This window comes from Cyprinodon variegatus, unplaced genomic scaffold, assembly GCF_000732505.1.
Source record: "Cyprinodon variegatus isolate N-32 unplaced genomic scaffold, C_variegatus-1.0 Scaffold1056, whole genome shotgun sequence".
NCBI classification, from domain to species: domain Eukaryota; kingdom Metazoa; phylum Chordata; class Actinopteri; order Cyprinodontiformes; family Cyprinodontidae; genus Cyprinodon; species Cyprinodon variegatus.
This window is the reverse complement of record NW_015151509.1, coordinates 140,861-160,332: the sequence shown is the minus strand read 5'-3', so window position 1 is coordinate 160,332 and position 19,472 is coordinate 140,861. Positions and strand designations below refer to the sequence as shown.

The 19,472-nt window shown below is 39.5% G+C and overlaps 1 protein-coding gene across 1 annotated transcript in view; it reads left to right on the top strand.

Moving 5' to 3' along the window:
- Nucleotides 1–19,472, top strand: part of cers5 (ceramide synthase 5) — a 32,343-nt gene that overhangs the window by 3,443 nt on the left and 9,428 nt on the right. The window contains exons 2-6 of the mRNA XM_015399914.1: nt 12,205–12,310; nt 15,745–15,875; nt 16,019–16,076; nt 16,185–16,235; nt 18,532–18,624. Of these exons, the coding sequence (XP_015255400.1) occupies nt 12,205–12,310; nt 15,745–15,875; nt 16,019–16,076; nt 16,185–16,235; nt 18,532–18,624 (439 nt within the window). The remainder of the gene's footprint in view (nt 1–12,204; nt 12,311–15,744; nt 15,876–16,018; nt 16,077–16,184; nt 16,236–18,531; nt 18,625–19,472) is intronic.

Here is a 19,472-nt window from a genome sequence, read left to right as displayed (position 1 = left end):
ATATATACATATATATATATATGAGAGTCATGGGTACTTGTTGATGGCATTAACATTATTTCTAAGAGCATTAAAGGGCACTAAATTAGAGTAATTAGATTCCTTTATTAACCCTGCCATAACGATACCTTGGCAGTGCGTATCGGCTGATATGCGATACAGATCCTATTCAACTGTTGAATGAATGAACCATACATGTTGCCATGTAAGTGAAGGATTTAGCCTCAATATAAACATTGTTAAGAAAAGGTATCAAATTAATGCAGTTATAAATGTACTATATATTATTTATTAACAAAAGGCAGCAAAAAGAAAGAAAACAGTTAAATGTGAAGTGCACTGGATTAGCGCTCTTTTATCAAATCCCAGATTTCCAATCCAGCTAATTAGTCAGTATCGGATGCATCTCTAATGTCAGCAGAAAACTTCAAACTCAGCGTGGTAACAGAAGTTCGTAGTGTGGCCTTACTACTTTTTTTTTAAATATGAGGAAGAAGGACCAAGTCTAACGCTAAATGATACCAACACCAGCTTTAAAATGTCACGTTGTGTTTACAGTTGTTCAAATTGATATTCTAGGGAAGGACTTAAGCTGTTCTTCATACCAATGGTCTAACGGTCTGTTTCAGAGCCACTGAAGACAGCTGTGGCTATAGGCTGTCAGACAGGTTGATTGGAGCCAGTTCACTATCAAAAAAGCCTCTGCACCGCCAAACGTGTATCTGGAAAGGTTATGTGTTGACTTTTGGTTTCTGTAGAAACCCCAGTTTTCAGAGAGCCACAAATGAATGCAGTTCAGTTTGGTTCTAACGGTAGCAGCATATAAACAAATGACAGTATGTGTGTTTTATTTGCAGGGGAAGTAAATATGTATTTAAATTTGATAACCTCTCTTTCATTTACATTGTATCTAATATGCAGTAGTGGTGGTTTACTATTACTGATCTGCAGGAAAAGAAGAGGCAGTGTTGACCTTAAGCCAGCCTTGGGGCTGCTCTAAACAAAGGCAGGTAAAGATATTAAATGATATGCCCTCGTCTGTGTGTATACAGTTTATACAAAATAAAACAACCTTAAAGGGTTGTTAAACAAGAAGGGTGTTATTTAGCTAAGCTCATTTCCGTGGTTGAGTGTGTACCCCACCTGTTAACATCATCTTCCCATCCAGGATCTGTACAGATGTGAAGGCAGGTAACTGTTTTGTTAAGGATGTTGTTTTAAATTATTCATGGATGTTTCTGCATAGTTTGACAAGCTAGCTGACATACTTTTGCTGCCATGCTGCCTGCGCAGACATCTTTGTTGACATGTAGTAAATGGGTCCTTAGGTTTCAGATAGAAAAATCCCAACTAGTGAAAAGTGACTCATTTATTGTGATGGGTAAAGTGATATTCCTCTTACTTAAATAGGAGGCTATTAAAAGCCATCTTAAAAACCTCACATTTAGTGATTCAAATCAAGGGACCAACGTTGGCCCTTAAATGTTTTGTGGCTTTTAATTCAGTAGCTTCTTACATAGTTTGATTTACACCTAAATTAATTGTGGAGTTAAAAGCTGATCCTTACAGGGGTTAACGAGGGGCGATCAGCCTCTCGCGACCGCCTCCCGATCAGGAATTGTAAGGTCGGGAGAAAATCCAACATGTTTGAAATTCAGTCGGCCATCGTCAAGGTAGCCGTGGACAAATCCTGCTGTTGAAGCAGAGCTAGGCGCTAATTTACCAGAACTTGGAGCACTGCGCATGTGCAAACATGTGAGTTCTTCTTCTTCTTCCAGGTCAACGAGGCCGACCAGCGTCATCTCTCTGCGCTCAGTCCGATGTGTGGTTTTTGGAAGTGCAGTGTAAGCAAGTAGATCGCATCAGAGCGTCGGGCCGTACAGTGTGAGAACATGCAGCCTGAGCTGTGAACTTTTAAACCCTGCGGTTTTGTAGCATAGTGTGAGCTGTAGCTGAGTGCAATGATTGAAAATATTGCACTGTGTTTGCCCGGCTTAATGCAACTAGTAGAGCAGACTGACATGGTTCGGATTGTTAAATGCATTTGTGTTAACCCTGTAATGCCCAATGTATCATATTTGATACATACAGTTTCTGAAATGTTTTGCGTCTGACACCTTTTGCATAATTTAATGGTAAAAACTTTGCTCAAAATCCTATTGTACACAAGCAGATATACCTGATAACAGAGGGCAGAAGACTACACAAAAAATAATTTTGACTTATCGCATAGTAAGAAATTATTGATATCAAAAATGTATTTCTGTTTTTTCTTTTTACATATTTTGTTAAAAATCCAAATAAGGACTTCAAACCAAAAAAAAGTAATTTTCTGTTTTGTTTTATTCTTGGATCGGGGTTTAAAGGGTTAAACATGGGTCCCTATGAATGGTTTTGCTCTATACCAAAGCAGATAGCCCCAAACTTGGTGGGCATTTATGTGTTTCAAGAAGTAATGGAATAGAGCAATGATGTTAAAATGTTTAGTGAGATGCACTTGGCTAGGAGATTGTGGCTTGATGCAGGAGGATGTTATCAGAGAGCGATCACTCTCTGTCATTGTCCCACACCTCAGCGAGCCAACCGACTCATTCATTCATTTATTTATCAGGGGAAATGCATCACAGCACGGCTTGAGTTCCTACTTGACCCAGAGCGTACGCAGCAGACTCAGTTCCCACACCCAGCTGCATTTAAACACAAGCTCTGCTATATTTTTTAAACTATTATAGGAAGTTAAAGTAACAGTTTTGAACACAGGGGTAATTGTTCTTCTTTGGTTCTCAGAGTGACCCTTTGAACTGCGTGCACAGCATCAACTACGCACAAGAATCTGATTGCTATCAGCAAGGTGACACGCAAAGTGAATCTTTAACTGTCTGGAAAAAACTCTTGCGGTTCCACCTGCTTTATTGTGCAGATCGTCAGATGTAACATTTGAGATTTTTAAAGGAGTTATAACCTGTGTTTTACATTTACAGTCCCCCTAAAACTCTCTTTATTTCCATTATTTCCAATTTTTTAAAGTTAGACCAATCCCTGGTGTGTGTGAGCACGTAGGGGGCGGGATTAATCACTTATTTTTCCTCCGTTCATATAAAATGACACAATGATAACAAATATTACACAGGTCTCTGTCTAGACTAAAAAGATAAACATTTATTAACAAATGTTTGCTGATCATATCCAGCTTTACTGCTTCTTTATCTGAAATCTGGAAGCTAAATTCTTTGCTCCAAACTTGTTATTTATCTTTGTGAAAGATTTGTCATTAGTGCAGCTCTGTAAGCAGCTGATAAGAAACAGCTTCTTTCAACTTAGGAAAATCTGTAAACTCAGGAATATGCTCTCAAGGAATGACCCTGATAATTCATGCTTTTGATGCTTTGCGTCTTCACATGTAGACTTTTGTAATAATTTGTTTCCATGATTGAACAAGGAGCTCTCTCGACTGCAAGTAGTGCAAACCTGTGCAGCGAGAATTCTGACCCGTACAAATAGGAGGAATCCTATATTCCAGATTCTAGAAGAACTACATTGGCTGCCAGTGCCTTACAGGATCACGTTTAAAATTCGACTTATGTCCTTCTTGAATCAGTGATCTGATCCATCCTTACGCCTCTGCGTGGGCTCTGAGGTCTGTGGATCAGAATCTGCTGAAGGTTCCACTCACTCGTTTTCATACCAGAGGTGACCGTTCCTTTCAGGCTGTTGTTTCCAGGCTTTGCAATAATCTTCTGCCCCAGGCGCTCTACTGACTGCTGTTGTCACCTTCAAGAGCTAACTTAAGACCTGTTTATTTGTACAGGCTTTTAATTAATTACCTTTTGTGCTGCGATGATTTGTCTATATATTTATTGTCTCTGCCTTTCACATAGTGTATTTTCTGATGTTTTCAAACTGTATTGCAGTTTGAAAACATGGCTTTGGTATGTGAAAAGTGCTATATAAATAAAGCTTACTACCTACTTACTTACAAAACAATGAAAACGTTAACAGTGAATAGAAAATGGAGGGTGCAGCAATGCTTACTCTTTGTGTGCTCTTGAGGGATGGTGGCCAGATTTAATACTCAAATTATCATAATCGTTATTTATAAAGTGCTTAAACAGCCAAAGCTGAAACACAATGCTATACTTTGAAAAATAACAAAACAATGAAGAAAAAACGTATTAAGGGTTAATAAAGCTAAATGTATAAGAACAACCCATGTAGAATAAAACCAAGAAAAGACGACAGAGCAATAAAATTTATAATAAAAGAGGGTTATAAAGAAACTATATCAAATGGTGAAAACATTGATACAAGAGAAAACATGCTTATATTGGCCAGCCTATTGGGTATCAGTCTACCTGTTAAGGGCAGATTAGATTTCTGCAACCGCACACATCAAATGTCGCTTGGGTCTGGTCATGAACCAGTTTTGCTGGTATGCTTCTGCAACGTCGGTCTGGAATTTCTAGGGACGTGCAACAATTTCCCTACAAAGCGCAAGCGGGAGCCTATTCGAGAACTCGCGAAAACTTCGGCGGCGCCGGCGGGAGTGTTTATCTTCCAAAAAAACAATGGCACATCTGCAAGATATCACAGAGATGGATCTAGAGTTGCTAGACATGGAAGAGGAACAGGTTCTGTTAATGGAGCTAACCTCCTCGACTAACCTTTCATCGTAGTTGTCCATTGTAGTTATTCCCCGTTTTTTAAAAATGGCACCGAATCGAGAAGGACGACCACACGGACAGCCAGTAAGGCATACCAAGGACCAATCACAGCTGCTTTTCGTCTGCACACTTCTGCTTGAGGTCTGCGCGGGTTTGCGACCGTCTGACGCGTAGTCAGAAATTTTTTTGAGGTGAGCGACGACGGTTGCAGAACTTCTGTGTAGGGGGCGTGGTTGCGCACAGAGACAGAATTAACCGTTGCAGAGGCTATGCGTCAGAAGCATAAATTGACCATTACACAGTGGGTGAAGAGCTTTACACGCAGCAACGCTTACCATGGCTGCAGGTGAGTCCCTGATTGAATGAATGCCCTATTTCTATTATATTTGTTTTGTTATTTTGTATTTTGTTTTCAAAAAATGACTAACAACACATCTAGCTACGTCTTTTCAGTGACACCACATATAATGCAGATTTACTGTAAGTTTATAGTCTAAAGCAAATAGTGAGCGAGCCCCTCCATCCTTAAAAACACAGAGACTTAAACGCAGCAGCTACAGACAGAGAGCTGAGCGACTCTCCTCCGTTTCCAAATTGAACATAAGAAATCATGCATGGACCTTCCAAGGACCCATCCTTGAAATGTACATAAAAAATGTACATAAAAAACAAAATCTATTTTTTTCTTGAAAACCGTTAAATAGAATAGGGCATAGTTTCAGTGGACAACCCCCAGTGTCTCAGGGCAAAGAAAACCAACATTTTGTTTACTTTTGAGACTTTAAATCGGATGAGTGATTGATAAAACACACATTTACTTCTACTTTACACAGTCTTTAAGGGGAGTGGCGGCCTAGTGGTTATGGAATCTTGGATCCCAGAGGTTCTGACTTCAAGCCCCACTCCCACAGCCTGCCCTCTGGGTCCCTGAGCAAGACCCTTAACCCCCATTCTGCTCCCCAGGCGCCGCACAATAGCAGCCCTCTGCTCCCCAAGGGGATGGGTTAAATGCAGAGAGTGAATTTCATTGCTTTGTACTTGCAACCATGTAATGACAATAAAGTTGAATTCTATTCTTTAAAGTGAAAAATTCAGATTTCTACGGTGGCCCTGAAGTGCAAACTGCAACTACAAATCTAAAAGCGTAACTACATTAAGGAAAACACAATTACATTAACCTACCGGAAAAGGTAGTAACTTTTTAATCAGCTCTGGAGCCGTAAGCTCAATTAAAAAGATTTGGTTTCTCTTTTGCAGCTTTAGTATAATTCCCAGAGCTCAATTGTTGTTGTTGTTTTACTTTCTTTCATAGAGCTTTTGTTCTGCTGTTCTGTAATGGCAGAGCACATGCCTCAAAGATGATGTGATTTACTATTGTCAGTGAGCCAAGAATGTAACATAAGACACATAACATACCGTACATCTTGCTGGAGCCAAGTCTTTTTCTTTCTAAAGTACAGGTTGGGAGGGTCGAGTTTGTTGCACCTATCAGCCAACAGGGGTGAGAGTCACGCCACCGAGCCGTCAGTCATAGTATGGAACCGGTTCTACAAGGCGGGGGCCTTTGAATCTGCCATGCGTTCAGCTGCATTATTGCTACAATAAAATGCGTTTGTGAGCAAGCAAATGCCAAAACAAAACAGGAAACCAATATCAGTCATCACAGGGAAATCTGTGTGAAAATGGCCCTACGCCACGCTTCGTTGGATTTTTCCACGAGAATGCCACCAGCTTATGTTGATTTTTCTTCCTGATACTCACAGTTTTTTTAGTTTTTTATGGAAATTCCCGTGTTATATGCAGGGATTTCTCTCCTTCTGAAGAAGATATCTGCCTGCAACCCACCCAGCCCCCGTTCCTTTCAGCCAGTTCATTCTTGTTTGATCTTAATCACTGCTTTGCTCCTGGCTCTGACTTTGTAGATGCGAGCAGCCAGGCTGCTTTGTGTGTGCATGCTTTAATAAGCCATGTCATAGCTTTACCAGACTCTGATGTGCATTAGATTATAGGTCGCTGGACTTCACTCCTATAGCCTGGCATGTTCCCTCATACCTTAGCAGATAATTCACCTTATCGAGGAAGTGACTGTATATACTTCAAACAAAATGTCATTGTTATGCATTTAAACATCTTATCTGTGCGTGTGTCTGTAGTGGCGAACATTTCAATTCTCGTTCAGAGGCACATGCTTTCAAGTCAGATGAAGGCCACAGTTTAATCCAGTTAGTGGCTATGAATAAAGCCTCCAGCCGCAGGACTGGAAAGTTTTCCAGGGTCCGGGTAGTCTGTAGCTCGGTGTTCGTCGCAGCCGTCGGGGCCACGGGTGTCCGTGTAAACAGACCACACCAAGCCTGTCAGTTGGTCACAGCCTCTGTGTATGTTGGTGGAGGTCAGTTTCTGAGAAGGAGCAGGGATGTTTTGACATTCAATATAAATGATGTTTTTTTTTACTTTCCCGCCCTCCCGGTGCTACTATCTACTTATTAGGACTGTTTGCTTCAACTTTTATTAGATTTATGGTAAGCCATCTTTGTTCCTTCCAGATATTCGAGGAACCTGTTCAGACAAGTGTTTAGGTTGTTGCCTGTATTTGTACCTCATCAGGTCATTGTTTAGCTCATCCTTTCTGATTGGGTAACAGTTTTAATAGAGAAATTGCTGGAAAGCTAAGCTGTAGTGTCAGTTAAGGGTGAACTAATCTTGTGCAAGTCAGCCCATGCACCACCTTCTCCTTTCCGTGCTTATAGGTGGGTCAGAATGACAAACATGATAGCCGCAGGGTTGATAGTGCTTGTTAAACTTTTTTTTAATTATTCTTTGCCTAAACAGTAAAATGTGGATTACTCTGAGTAATGTTTAACACATTATGACACATGAAACCCATCTGTCCGGTCTAACCTCTCTGCAGCGTGGGCTTTGTTTTGTTTGAACCTGCAGTTATCTGTGCATCGTAGGGCTTCTTGTACCAGGAAGTTTTTTTATGCACAGACCCAAGATTGCAGCTCAACCACAACCTAAATAACTAACTAGTTTAGTAGTGAGTGATATTACCATCTATTAAGTGTCTTTAAAATAGAAGACAGGTGATTGTAACCTTTGAACTTTAGGATAGTAGATAGAAGCTGAAGTTGAGATTGAAAGTGGTTACATAAACCGCTGCATGTTTCTCATTTCTTTGCTTTGAAGTTACCTCAGGATAAAAAAAGAACATTTAAAGAAGCAAATCAAGTTTTTCAAAAGGAAGAGACAGAAAAAACAAGAAGGACTAGACGTGTGAGTAGTTTGATGTCAAACAAATGGAGGGATAAAGCAACACTTGTGTATGTTTTAGATGTATAGTGATACACCGACTGGCTAATATCAGCTCTTTTTTTCCGCTTATACATGCACATATTGACCAATTGTGACCTGATACCATATCAGCTTGAATCATACATATTTTCATTACTCATTTTGTAATGAATCATAGAAAAATACAGAAGTCAACAGCAGTAGGTATGAAAACAACCGACCCATTTATCATTAACCAGTTGGTTACTTAAACTTCAAACAGAAGCAAAGTGTTTCTATCAGTTTGCTGATCTTGTATGTTTAGATGTTGGCTGATTTAATCCAATTATTAGATTTTTGGCAAATATCGGACTAATATTGATATCACATTGAGATCTGTAAATTGTACCATTCAAAAGAGGGATGCAAAAAGAATATATTGGCTTTAAGAATAGTCATATCACGGATCGCTTAGACTGTCAACAGATCGGCTGCCTTAAAACATCCGTATCTGAATTTTTTTTCCACTGAAATGTGCAAAAGAAATAAACTTTCCTCACTTAAAAAAAGAAAGAAATTAACAAAGTGCTTTAGATAAGAAGAAAAAAAGCACAGGGCGGGAGCATAGATATAAAGAAAATATCGAAAATGTTAAAAAGATTAAATGATTGATAATATGGAAGGAAAGGTAAATTGGAAACTGTACTAATAATGTTTAAACTGACACGCCATCCATGCCCTGACCTGTGTGCACCTTGCCTCTATGCCCAAGAATTACAGATAGCTCCCCTTTATCAGACCGGCTCCAAGATATGCCCATATCCTGTGTATTTCTAAAGGCTGTCCTGATTAGATGACCTCTGTACACACAGTGAAATCCACAATGTGAAGGAAGGCCTTCTATTTTGTCTAATCTGGCTAACAGAATAACAATGCACATTATGTATAAAGTATAAACCTAACAAGAGTCAGAAGACTTTAGGAACCTGGGCGGTTAATCCACTGACAGCAAGTCTGTAATGTATTTTATAGTTAAGCCATTCTGTGCTTTTTAGACTAATAGTAGTATTTTAAAGGTATATTCTCTGAGATAAGGTGGAGCCACTGTAACGATTTTAGCACTAAAGTGATGTGCTCCACTTTGTTAGTTGTAGTGAGGATGCATGCAGCAGCATGCTGGATCAGCTGCAGCTGTCTGATCCACTTTTAAGGGAGACCTGTTAAGATAAACAATTGTACTAAAGATGAGCGCATGAATGAGCTTTACATGGTCCTGCTCAGTATTTTAATCCTGGAGATGTTCTTTAGGTGACCAACTTTATTCCCATCTCTATGAGCCTCTGAGGGTTCAGGACTGAGTCCATCACTACATCCAGAGTTTGGGCCTGATTGGTTGTTTCTAGCTGGATTAACTGAAACTGTGTACTAACTTTTGGTCCAAAAACTGTCGCTTCATTTTTGCCTTGATTTGGCAGAAGAAAATTTTGGTATATCAATGCGTTTATTTCTTCTTTGTTTTTTCCCAGCATTTAAATTTGACCAACAAAGATTTGACTTCCCTCCTCAGTAATCATTCTTCTGGCTGTTCTGTGAGGGAGTCCAGGTTTGCAGCTCAAGGAGCGTCACAAACATCACACAAAATGTTTACTAACACTTCAAATACTAGATGGTTTTTATTAAGACAACAAAATAATTGATTAATGATAGCTAAACATCCAAGATATCTTTAAGTTCTCCAAAAATACACAAAAAAACGTGTTCAAATGCGAAACTGAAGTTAAATCCAGCAGGATTTGGGTTTACGAGTCACATTAAATTAACTGGAGTCACGTAAAGACAGAAGGAGTTTAAAAAGAGGAGCGTGATTAGAATGTATCAGATGTTAAAATGGAGACATGAAACAAACTCTTTCCTTTGTCTCTAAACGGTTAAACATATTATCAGCGGGGGGGGGGATGATCCAGTTTTACAGTCAAACATGTCTTAAATTGATGTGATTCCAGAGTCCTGCAAAAGGGAAGGAAAAACCTCCGTGCTCTGTAAGGTTTTCAGTAAACCATGCAGAATTATTTTGCATTTTTTAGAGACAAGATTAGGCAAATCGTTGATTGAGCACGCCTTCAAGCATTTGTCTAAGTTTGATGCAAGCTCAGGCAGTAGAAGGGCCTGACAATAATTTGATTGTTAAATCCGGCTCTGCTTTAAACTGGGGCTTTTTTTAAAAGATGGATGACGTTACATTTTATTGATGAATTAATCATCAAATGATTTATGGGTTTTATTTTAAACCAGATAAATAGAATCTTGTGAATTTAAATTGTTTAAATGCGTTTTATTTTATACATTTTTCTTTCTCTGCTCTGTTCAAAGAGCTGTTTGTTTACACAAATAGGGGAAACTGACATTTTACTTTAAAGGTGAGCGTCTGGTTCAACGCTCTCTCTTTGAGGAAATTTCCCAGAGGAGTTTATTCATTTGAATCCCTGAAACAATGTTACCTGCTAAAGAAATCAGTTCACACAGCCTACAATGATGTTTAGTAAAGTTATTATATCATCCATATACCAAATGGGATTTGTATTATTTGAATAACTCTAAATGAAAGCATTTATAAACGCAGTTAGAACAAATAATCATTGTTATAAAATGTTCTCCGTAAATAAGACTTCTGCCACTGAAGCCTTTAAGCAAACTTTTTAGTGAAGCTTCACCGATGAACAGCTTCGCAGGTTTTCTGGAGGGACGACTGCCAATTTTCCTACATCTTCAATAAATCTTACATTAGAAGGAATCCACAAGGCAACAGTCTAAACAGGAAGGATGCTTCTAGAGCTGAAAAACACAGCATTTTATTATTTTTGTTTAAACAGACTTTCTTTTTTGGTGTGTAGTTTTATAAATGGACCAGGATACAGAATATTAAAATACAGACTCTCTTTTGAATACTCTATTTTGGCAGAGAGCTAGCAGCAGTTTTTTTTTTTTTTTTTTTTTTTTTTTTTTTAATAAATCCTGTCTTTGTAGCTTTATATCTTATTTTGTAATGTTGCAAGTAGGGCTAAGCAATTTTGCCAAAAATCAAAATTAAGATTATTTTCAACCAATATTGCGATTGCGATTTTTATTGCAATTTTCCTTAGCACTAACCACAAGCTCTTCGATGTTTTACTCCTGGGTTTGAGTTTTATTATGACATTTGAAAGCCTGCTTGTCCTGTGCTGCAAGAATTTACTGTAAGATTTGCATGAACAGGTTCTTACTTCTATAATTTATAGATCTGTAGCCTCGTGAGACCATCCTGATCTCGCGAGCTTTCAAGGTTTCACTCGCTAATCAGTCTGGAGACTCTCCGTTTAAGAAAATTTGGAGCCGTTCACCAAACGAACGTCCAATCAGCGTTGGCTTTGAGGCGGGTTGAGGTGTGACGCAACAAGAAGCGTGACCGTTTAGTCTAAAGAACATGGCAGCTTCAGCCGATGAAACTAGCGTTAGCGTGGCTATCGAGCAAGTTTTATGGGAATTACAGAGTATTTCTTCACTGAAAGAAGAGCAAAACACTGCTCTGGAGGCTTTTCTCAGAGGAAAAGATGTTTTTGCTCTTCTCCCGACTGGTTTCAGCAAGAGTAGCCTGGCTTGTGGTTGTGTTTTCGTCGTCGCTCTGTTAGTACGTCATATGATTCATTGATCTGATTGGTTTATTTGGCCCGTCTATCACCAACATAGGCCAATCAGCTAACCATTATTTCCGCCCCTTCCCAAAATTACTTCAACGGAAGGTTTCCAGATGGATATGCGGAGCAAATCCATCTGGCAGAGTCAGGTTAATAGATCTGAGCGCTAGCTACAGCTCTTTCTTCCCTTTAAACGTATTACCGTTACCAAAGGGCTGAAGGCAGACATTTACTGTCTTGCTCTTGTCAAATGAATTGTGACTTAAACTCAGCGCCTTTGATTTGAAAATATATTTATTTATTGTTTTTGCGATTAAATTGCAATTTAAGATGCAATTGTTACCTGGGCCCTAGCTGCAGGATGTTCCCACTAAGACCAGAGCTTTGAATGTCCAGCAGCACATTTTCATACCTTCTAAATGTTTGTTGGCAGCTTCTGTCTTCAAATCAACTATTTATTGTTATTCACTTTTCATCTTTTTATTCAAAGCACAACTTCTTTTTTTCCTCTAAATGTGAAGGTTGAGTCATGACGCAGGTATTGAAATATTTGCATGTTGTAGGAGCAGTGACTGACTTTCCATCTCTGCTCTCTGTCCCAGATTTATAGCCAGTGCCTGCGCCCGAGCTCTCCACATTCAGGCAGGTGCTGGAAGGAGAGCCCAGCCCAACGCGGTGCTGGAGAAGGTGTTCACCTCCATCACCAAGGTTGGTTTCTGATTTCAAAAGAAAAGGCTGCTGCAGTGCAATGACTTGTCAGATAGATGCTGGGGACTTGTAGCTCTTCAGTGTTCAGTCAAACTATGTTAAAGAATAGAGACAGAGATTCACTTTCCTTTTATTCTAGTTAGCTCATGCTTGTATTATTGGATTGATTGATGTGAGGGGGTTTCTTGTCTGGTTTCTTAAATGATTTTCTGCAGCGAGGTGTTCTAATTGTTTAAAGAAACTTTTAATGATGAAAAATGGACAACAAAGATAACATTTAATTCCTAAAGCAACAGTTAGATTAGCTGTTGTACCACTGTTTTGTTGTTTACCTTGAAGGGGACCTTTATTTAAACATGAGTATGTCCACTTTAATCTCTGTTACTTTAAGAAGCAATCCAAGCGCAAAAACCCCCCAAGGCCATCCATCCCTTTACATACAAAATATAATCCATCCATCCATTTTCTGTCATGCTTATCCCAAGCGGGGTCATGAGGGGTGCTGGTGCCTATCTCCAGATGTCTACGGGTGAGAGGTGGGATACACCCTGGAGAGGTTGCCTGTCCATCACGGGGCAACACAGAGACAAACAACCTTTCATGCACACACCCTATTTAGAGAAGCTAATTACCTATCAGTCATGTTTTTGGACTGTGGGAGGAAGCCGGTGTACCCGGAAAGAACCCATGCATGCTCAGGGAGAACATGCAAACTCAATGCAGAAAGAGCCAGGCCCGGAATCAAACCCAGATCTTCTTGCTGCAAGGCAGCAGTTCTACCCACTGCCCCACTGAGCAGCCGTAAAAAAAAAAACACCTTACTAATATATCACATCTTATTTGACGTTGTAATTATTGGAATAAATCGCATCAGAACTTAACTTTGGTATTAATATGTAGTGAAAATGTGCTTCAACTCCCCCTCATGGTGCGTTCAGCCCCGCATGTGACTCCAGCAATCAGAGCGATGGATTTACATGTCATCCTTAGATAGAGGCATCAGTACAAAGCAATGCGACGGTGCATTTGGTTTAGGTTGAAGGAGTGCAGCAGAAAAGCAGCACCTGTAGTCGGTGTCCCACAGGCTGGTTCATCCCCCAGCGTGGGACAGCAGGTCTTCAAACCGGGGCTTTGATGGATAGAATTACAGCTGAAAGCAACCATTTAGATGCAGCTCCAGGAGCTCCTCTCCTCTGGAGAATCCGGTGAACCAAGGAACATTGTCGTCCCCTGATTTGTTCAGCTTTCCATAATTAATATAGCACAGTGTCTGATAAAAGCAGGTCTGTCATGTTCAGGTGAATCCTGCAAGCAGCAGACGGTGACTCTTCAATTTCCATGTCAAAGTGAAGCGACGGTAGTGGAGCTTGTTGCCCACCATGCTAATTGCTAGGGGTGTAAATCACATCCATCATGGCGATTTGATTCAGTATCTATTTCCTGACCCAACGATTCAATTATTTTCGATACTCAAGAATACACCACCTATTTTTTTTTTTTTTTTTTACGCCTTACAGGCTAAACAAAGTTTCAAGTTTGAAATAAATCAATGAAAGCTGTAATATCGTTATGCATTTTTTATTTATTTTTTTTTGAAACAACAGCAAATAACAGAAGTAGAAAAGTTGCATCAAAAAATACTGCACATAATCAGTGCAATGAGTGCAATTCAATACCTCGGCTCCAGAAGTCCCGCCCCCTCCACAGATGCTCCGCTGCACCTCTCCCAAATTGTAGCTGACCGCAGACAGGAGGCCGGCTTGGTTTGTTTTTATGACCGAAATTGCGGAAAACAACTCGTGAAGTTTGACCCGCTAGAAGAGCGAGGTGCGCGAGAACGCTGGGACCCTTTTTCCACCTGGATCTCCGCCCTTTTTGGCCCTCATGTCCCTCCGTTGTCTAAACTAAACTAAACTCGCCCCCACTTATTCACCGCCTCGGCCATATCTAGACCCACAGTGTGTAGCTCAGACCACGCTTCAATATTGAGCATAATTTAAAAATGTCTGCATCAAGCTTACTGCAACACACTGCTGTAAGAGTATAACCAGGAAGCGAGGTAGGAGGGCAAAATAGGTTTAGCGCCACCGCAGCACGGGAGGAAAAAGTAACGCCCAGGAGCAAATGGATAAAAATAGACCGAAGGGAAAAAAAACATGAATCGATACTCTTATGGACATGTTGATTCATCGGCTCGTCGGCTGTTGGATCGATGCATCGATACAAAACGATTATTATTTACACCCCTACTAATTGCTCATGATGCGTAAAGCGAGCGACAGCACCTGAATGTAGCGACTTAGGTGGAAACCCACGGTTACAGCTGATAAGACGCAGACAACTGTTAGCTTGATGCTAAATTAAACAGAAAATCACATAGAGATGCTAGCGCTATTAACACCTTATTTTTATTTTCTTTTGTCAGATTCTTCTTACCTAAAATAACCAAAACACCTCCTACTGGTGTTTTAAACAAACCAACAGGTTATAAAACATAAAACCCAGATATTCTTTAGCACATTAGAATATAAAACAGACCAGTTTACTGCAGCCTGGTAGGGATGGGCTGCTTGCTTTCTGTCAGTCACCAGCATTTTTGCAGGTTGGACTGGAAGCTCCACATTAAAGATGCATTCTGGTACCAATGAACTTCTGTTTGCAGCCATTTTTATGCCTATGAAGCGCAGGTGTAAACATTTAGTTTGGGGGGGTGTCTAGCTACAGTTATTTGCTGAAAAGTGAAGGAAGCCTCAACAGCTCAATCTGAAAGAATCTCTGTAATAAACTGGAGGTGAAATCTCATCTGAGAATGATTTCTTTCCAAATGAATATAATAAACATTTTTATGTAAAGCCTGTAGAAATGTGCTAACTTGTTTAAAATAAAGCATAATATGATATTAAAAACAGTTTAATGTATACTTAGCTGCTGATGGATGACATTAGATTAAATCATTACAGAAGATATAGATAGAGCATCTTTTTCAGGGGATTTACACTTTTAATCGTTTTTTTTGTCTGAATTTTTGAATCTTAGCATATGATCTGTTGGGCTGCATAAGCAGCATTGCTCCCATTTGTGCTTCACAAACATTTCCCTCCTAAATTTTTGTTCAGGTTTTCATATTCTTATGCCGGTTTCTGCCCAAATCTTAAAAATCTTCTCAGATTTTGCCTTGAATGTATATATTGCTGCATATAATAGAGCTATAAAGTATATTCATTATTATTTCCCTAATTGTGTGCATGTGATTGAAAATATTTCCACTGTTACACAATGTTCCCCTTTAAAAGACTAGTAAAGGAGATTAGGTCCTAGATTTAGGAGTTTATGATCCAAAGCAATGTCTCTGCATTGTCCTTTCTTTGTTTGGGTCCAGCTCCTCATTTCAGACTAATTTAGTTGTTTTTTTTTTCTTCACCCTCTGGTGACAGAATCCAGACTCTCGCCATCTGGATGGCCTGTCGAAGCAGCTGGACTGGGAGGTGCGAAAAGTCCAGCGTTGGTTCAGGCACCGCAGGAATCAAGACAAACCCAGCACACACACAAAGTTCTGCGAGAGCATGTAGGTTTAAAGCTCCTGTGGTCTCAGGCTTGACCAAAGTTAGAAAAAAAAATCCTGGTTAAATGGTTGGATTTAATTATTATGTGAATGTTTAGTGCGATATTTTGTCAAATGTGTTTTAATTCTGTTTTATTGTCTTCTAGGTGGAGATTTTCATTTTATTTGGGGATATTTATTTACGGGATCCAGTTTCTGTGGCAGGTAGCTCACCAGCAGAGAATATGACTGCTTTGGATGTCATTATGAATCCAGATGGCAGCTTTACAGACTTTTCTCTGCTAATGGGCCTGTTTTGTTTTCTGCTTTCAGACGCCTTGGATGTGGGACACACGACATTGTTGGTACGGTTACCCCTATCAGGTACGATGAGGCTCTCCTTTCTTTGGTCATGTCTCTGGTGCATATTGAATATATTTAAGGGCCAAAACAACAGTGACCAGAGGCTCAGTGGCTTAGTTGCTGTTTACCGATATAAAGATGGGTCAGCCTCTTCTGGTGTCTACACAACACAGGAGGAGATAACAGGCCACATTACCACTGATATGCAGCAGAGTTCTGGTGGATGTCTCGTAGCCATAGTGGGTAGATTAGTATAAAAAGGACAGTGTTTATAAATTAATGTAGTTTGCGCTAAATAAATAAAGGAGAAAAACGTGATCAATTACATATCTTAGACCTCCAGGAGTCACTCTTTAAAAACCATCTAGAATTAAGTTGAAAAATTCTTAAATTAAATGTATTTACCCTTAATTTTAGCAGATAAATAAGATGATTTGCCAATGGAACTAGTATTTTTACTCCTAAAACAAGATAACTAGATAATATGCACTCGAAATAAGACAAAGCAATTGTTTTTTTCTTATTTTAAATGTAAATCGTCTTGTTCCATTGGCAAATTATCTCAATTACCTCCTCAATTCAAGAAAAATGCACTTAATTTAAGCAAAAATGACTCATTTAGATTTCCATTTTGCAGGACATTGTTAGTGTTTTGGCAAACTTAACTGTCTGCAGCCAGAAAAGTAGCCACTATTTACTTTTTCTTCTCCCATATCATGCAGCTCAACAACCAAACAGCAGCCTGGTATCTGTTTACCTTTACTCCACGGCTTCTTCTCCAACACATACCACCGTGTCATAAAATGCAGCCAGACAATAAAGAGCAAACATGCTGCTGCTGTTTCCTCTTTGCTGAGATTCAAGCCGCTCGTTTGCAAATCAGTTTTGTAGGAAAGAAATGGCCGGATCCTCCTTTAACACCAGAAAGCTGTGTTTTCTGTCTTTGTGCTAAATCATTCTAATCACCGTTTGTGACTGAACGTTGTTTGCTGCTTATCGCTCAAAGTGGCCTTTAGGTTTGGGCTTTATGGCGATGTAAACAACTAGAAGCTTAAAATAAAGTAATGGTGCTTCAGCGTCTCCTTGGAACATCTGTGGATGTGTTATGGCCAACTTGGGACCAGATGAATTATTTATTTTGTTTGTTTTTCTAAAGAGCTGTTGGTTAGTTTTTAATGGCAGGAGCTGCAGCTGGAGTAAACCTGATTTTAATCTGTTTAGATGTGATTTTGTAGGATTGTGAAGAGGGAGGAATCAGATTTGTCATAAATCTCTAAAGGTTATAAATCATGGGAGGTGATGAAACAATGCCTCAAACGCTACAGTTTTTATTTTAGGGCTGGGCGAAATGATCAAAATATCACAATAAATTGGGCAGTTTTACCTCGATAACGATAAATGCACAATAAATTCTCCAGCTCATCTATCAGGAATAAAAGCATGTGCAGGAAATGAAACTGATCTATTTATAATTGATTTATTGAATAAGTCCCATTACATATTACTTTCCTATTCAGGTTTCAACATTCAATAATGTCTCATTGAACAGGAGAAAAATGTTTCCTCTCTTGCAAACGTTTTTGCGCAAAGGTAATGGAGCTTTTTGCACATCTTTGAACTCAGCAGTGGAGATTGGATGCGTTACTTTGGGTAGTCCCCACAGTTTTTAGTCAATCTTTGGATTTCGTGTTCTTTTGCTAAACATTTATGGCGTTATTTTGGTGCCACCGAACTGAGTGTGCAGTGATATCAGAGTGCGTCATTTAAACTCGCACACCTTCACTAAAAACCTGTCCGCTGCACGCTCAACTCTGACAACACGCTCTCGACTGCTTCTCTGCACGCTTAGCTTCATCTCTGCTCTCGCTCGGCTCCACAGGATTAACTGATGTGATTTCATTTGGACCTCTGTTAGACACTTCTTCGCTTTGCTCATCCGCCAGTCTCTTTGTTTACATTCTGACTGGATCGTTGGAGTCATGTGATTACAAACACACACTGCAGTGTCTTTAAAGAGAGGAAAATATCAGCAACCAACAGGAAAATTGACAGAATTAAGTTGATTTCTTTTACCGACAAGGGAAAATTGTCACTGGTTATCGTAGTGAATGACGGAATGAAAATGTTGTCTAACGATAAACTGTTCCGTGTTGCAAAAAAGGCTGGGGGCCATTGCTCTAGGTAAAATAAGTTCTTACTTTATAGATGTTTCCTAAACCTTTATTAGATTCTTCCTCAATAATAAAGGTGAACTGATTGTAGTTTGTTTCGGCTGCTCTTCGATCACTTCTCTAATCTCTGCTCTGTTTCTCCTCAGGTCATGACTCCGGGTCTTTATCACTACTATATAACCGAGCTGGCCTTCTACTGGTCGCTTATGTTTTCCCAGTTCACGGACATAAAAAGGAAGGTGAGCGTAACACAGGTTCAGTGTCTGTTAGGTTCCTCTGCAGGGGCCACTCCTTTAAACACTAGTCGGTACCTCCATTGTTCCTTGTTTAGCTGTGGCAGAGAATCCATGAAAAGGCTGAGAATGAAGCAGCGTTTCTCAGCTCTATATGCAAACATGCAGGCTAGTGACAGACTTCAAAGTGCGTTTTAACTTTCTCTGTTAGGACTAACTGGAGTTTGGTTGTCACGTGTTTTATTTGTTGCTTTTCCTCCAAAGAGGCGTGGTGCAGCTGATACTGCTCAGTCTGTGAATGCATTGTATTTTCAGCATGAGAGCCCCCACCGTCATGTGACTGCAGGATGGAGCAGGCCTGACTCTGCTAGAATTGCAGGAATTCCTCAGAAGGCCTTTGCTAATGTTGGAAACAGCCAGAGATCCTTAGATGTTTCCCAAAGCAGATGCTTGGGGTGTGATGGTTAACTTTTTATTTATTTTTATTCTGGTCTTACTTGCTGTTTGTTACTAGATGCTCAGAGAAAGAAGCAACGACATGTGTGGAGGAGGTTTTTATTACATTTTTGATAGGCCCTCTTCCTTTGGTATGGTGAGAAGTACTTAAAGGACTTTTTCACCCCTTGTTTAAACTTTGCTTTAAATCATCAGGGTTCCCGCAGGTCCTTAAAAAGTCTTAAAAGGCATTGAATTCTTCAAAATAAAACTACGGCCTTAATTGGTATTAAAATGTCTGAAATCAGTCTTTCGTAGGTCTTATTTTGTAAAACATCATAAATAGGATTATTTTTATTACTATTTATTTTTGTAATCTAAATAAAACATTAAAATTGACCTTTTTTTTATAAAAAAAA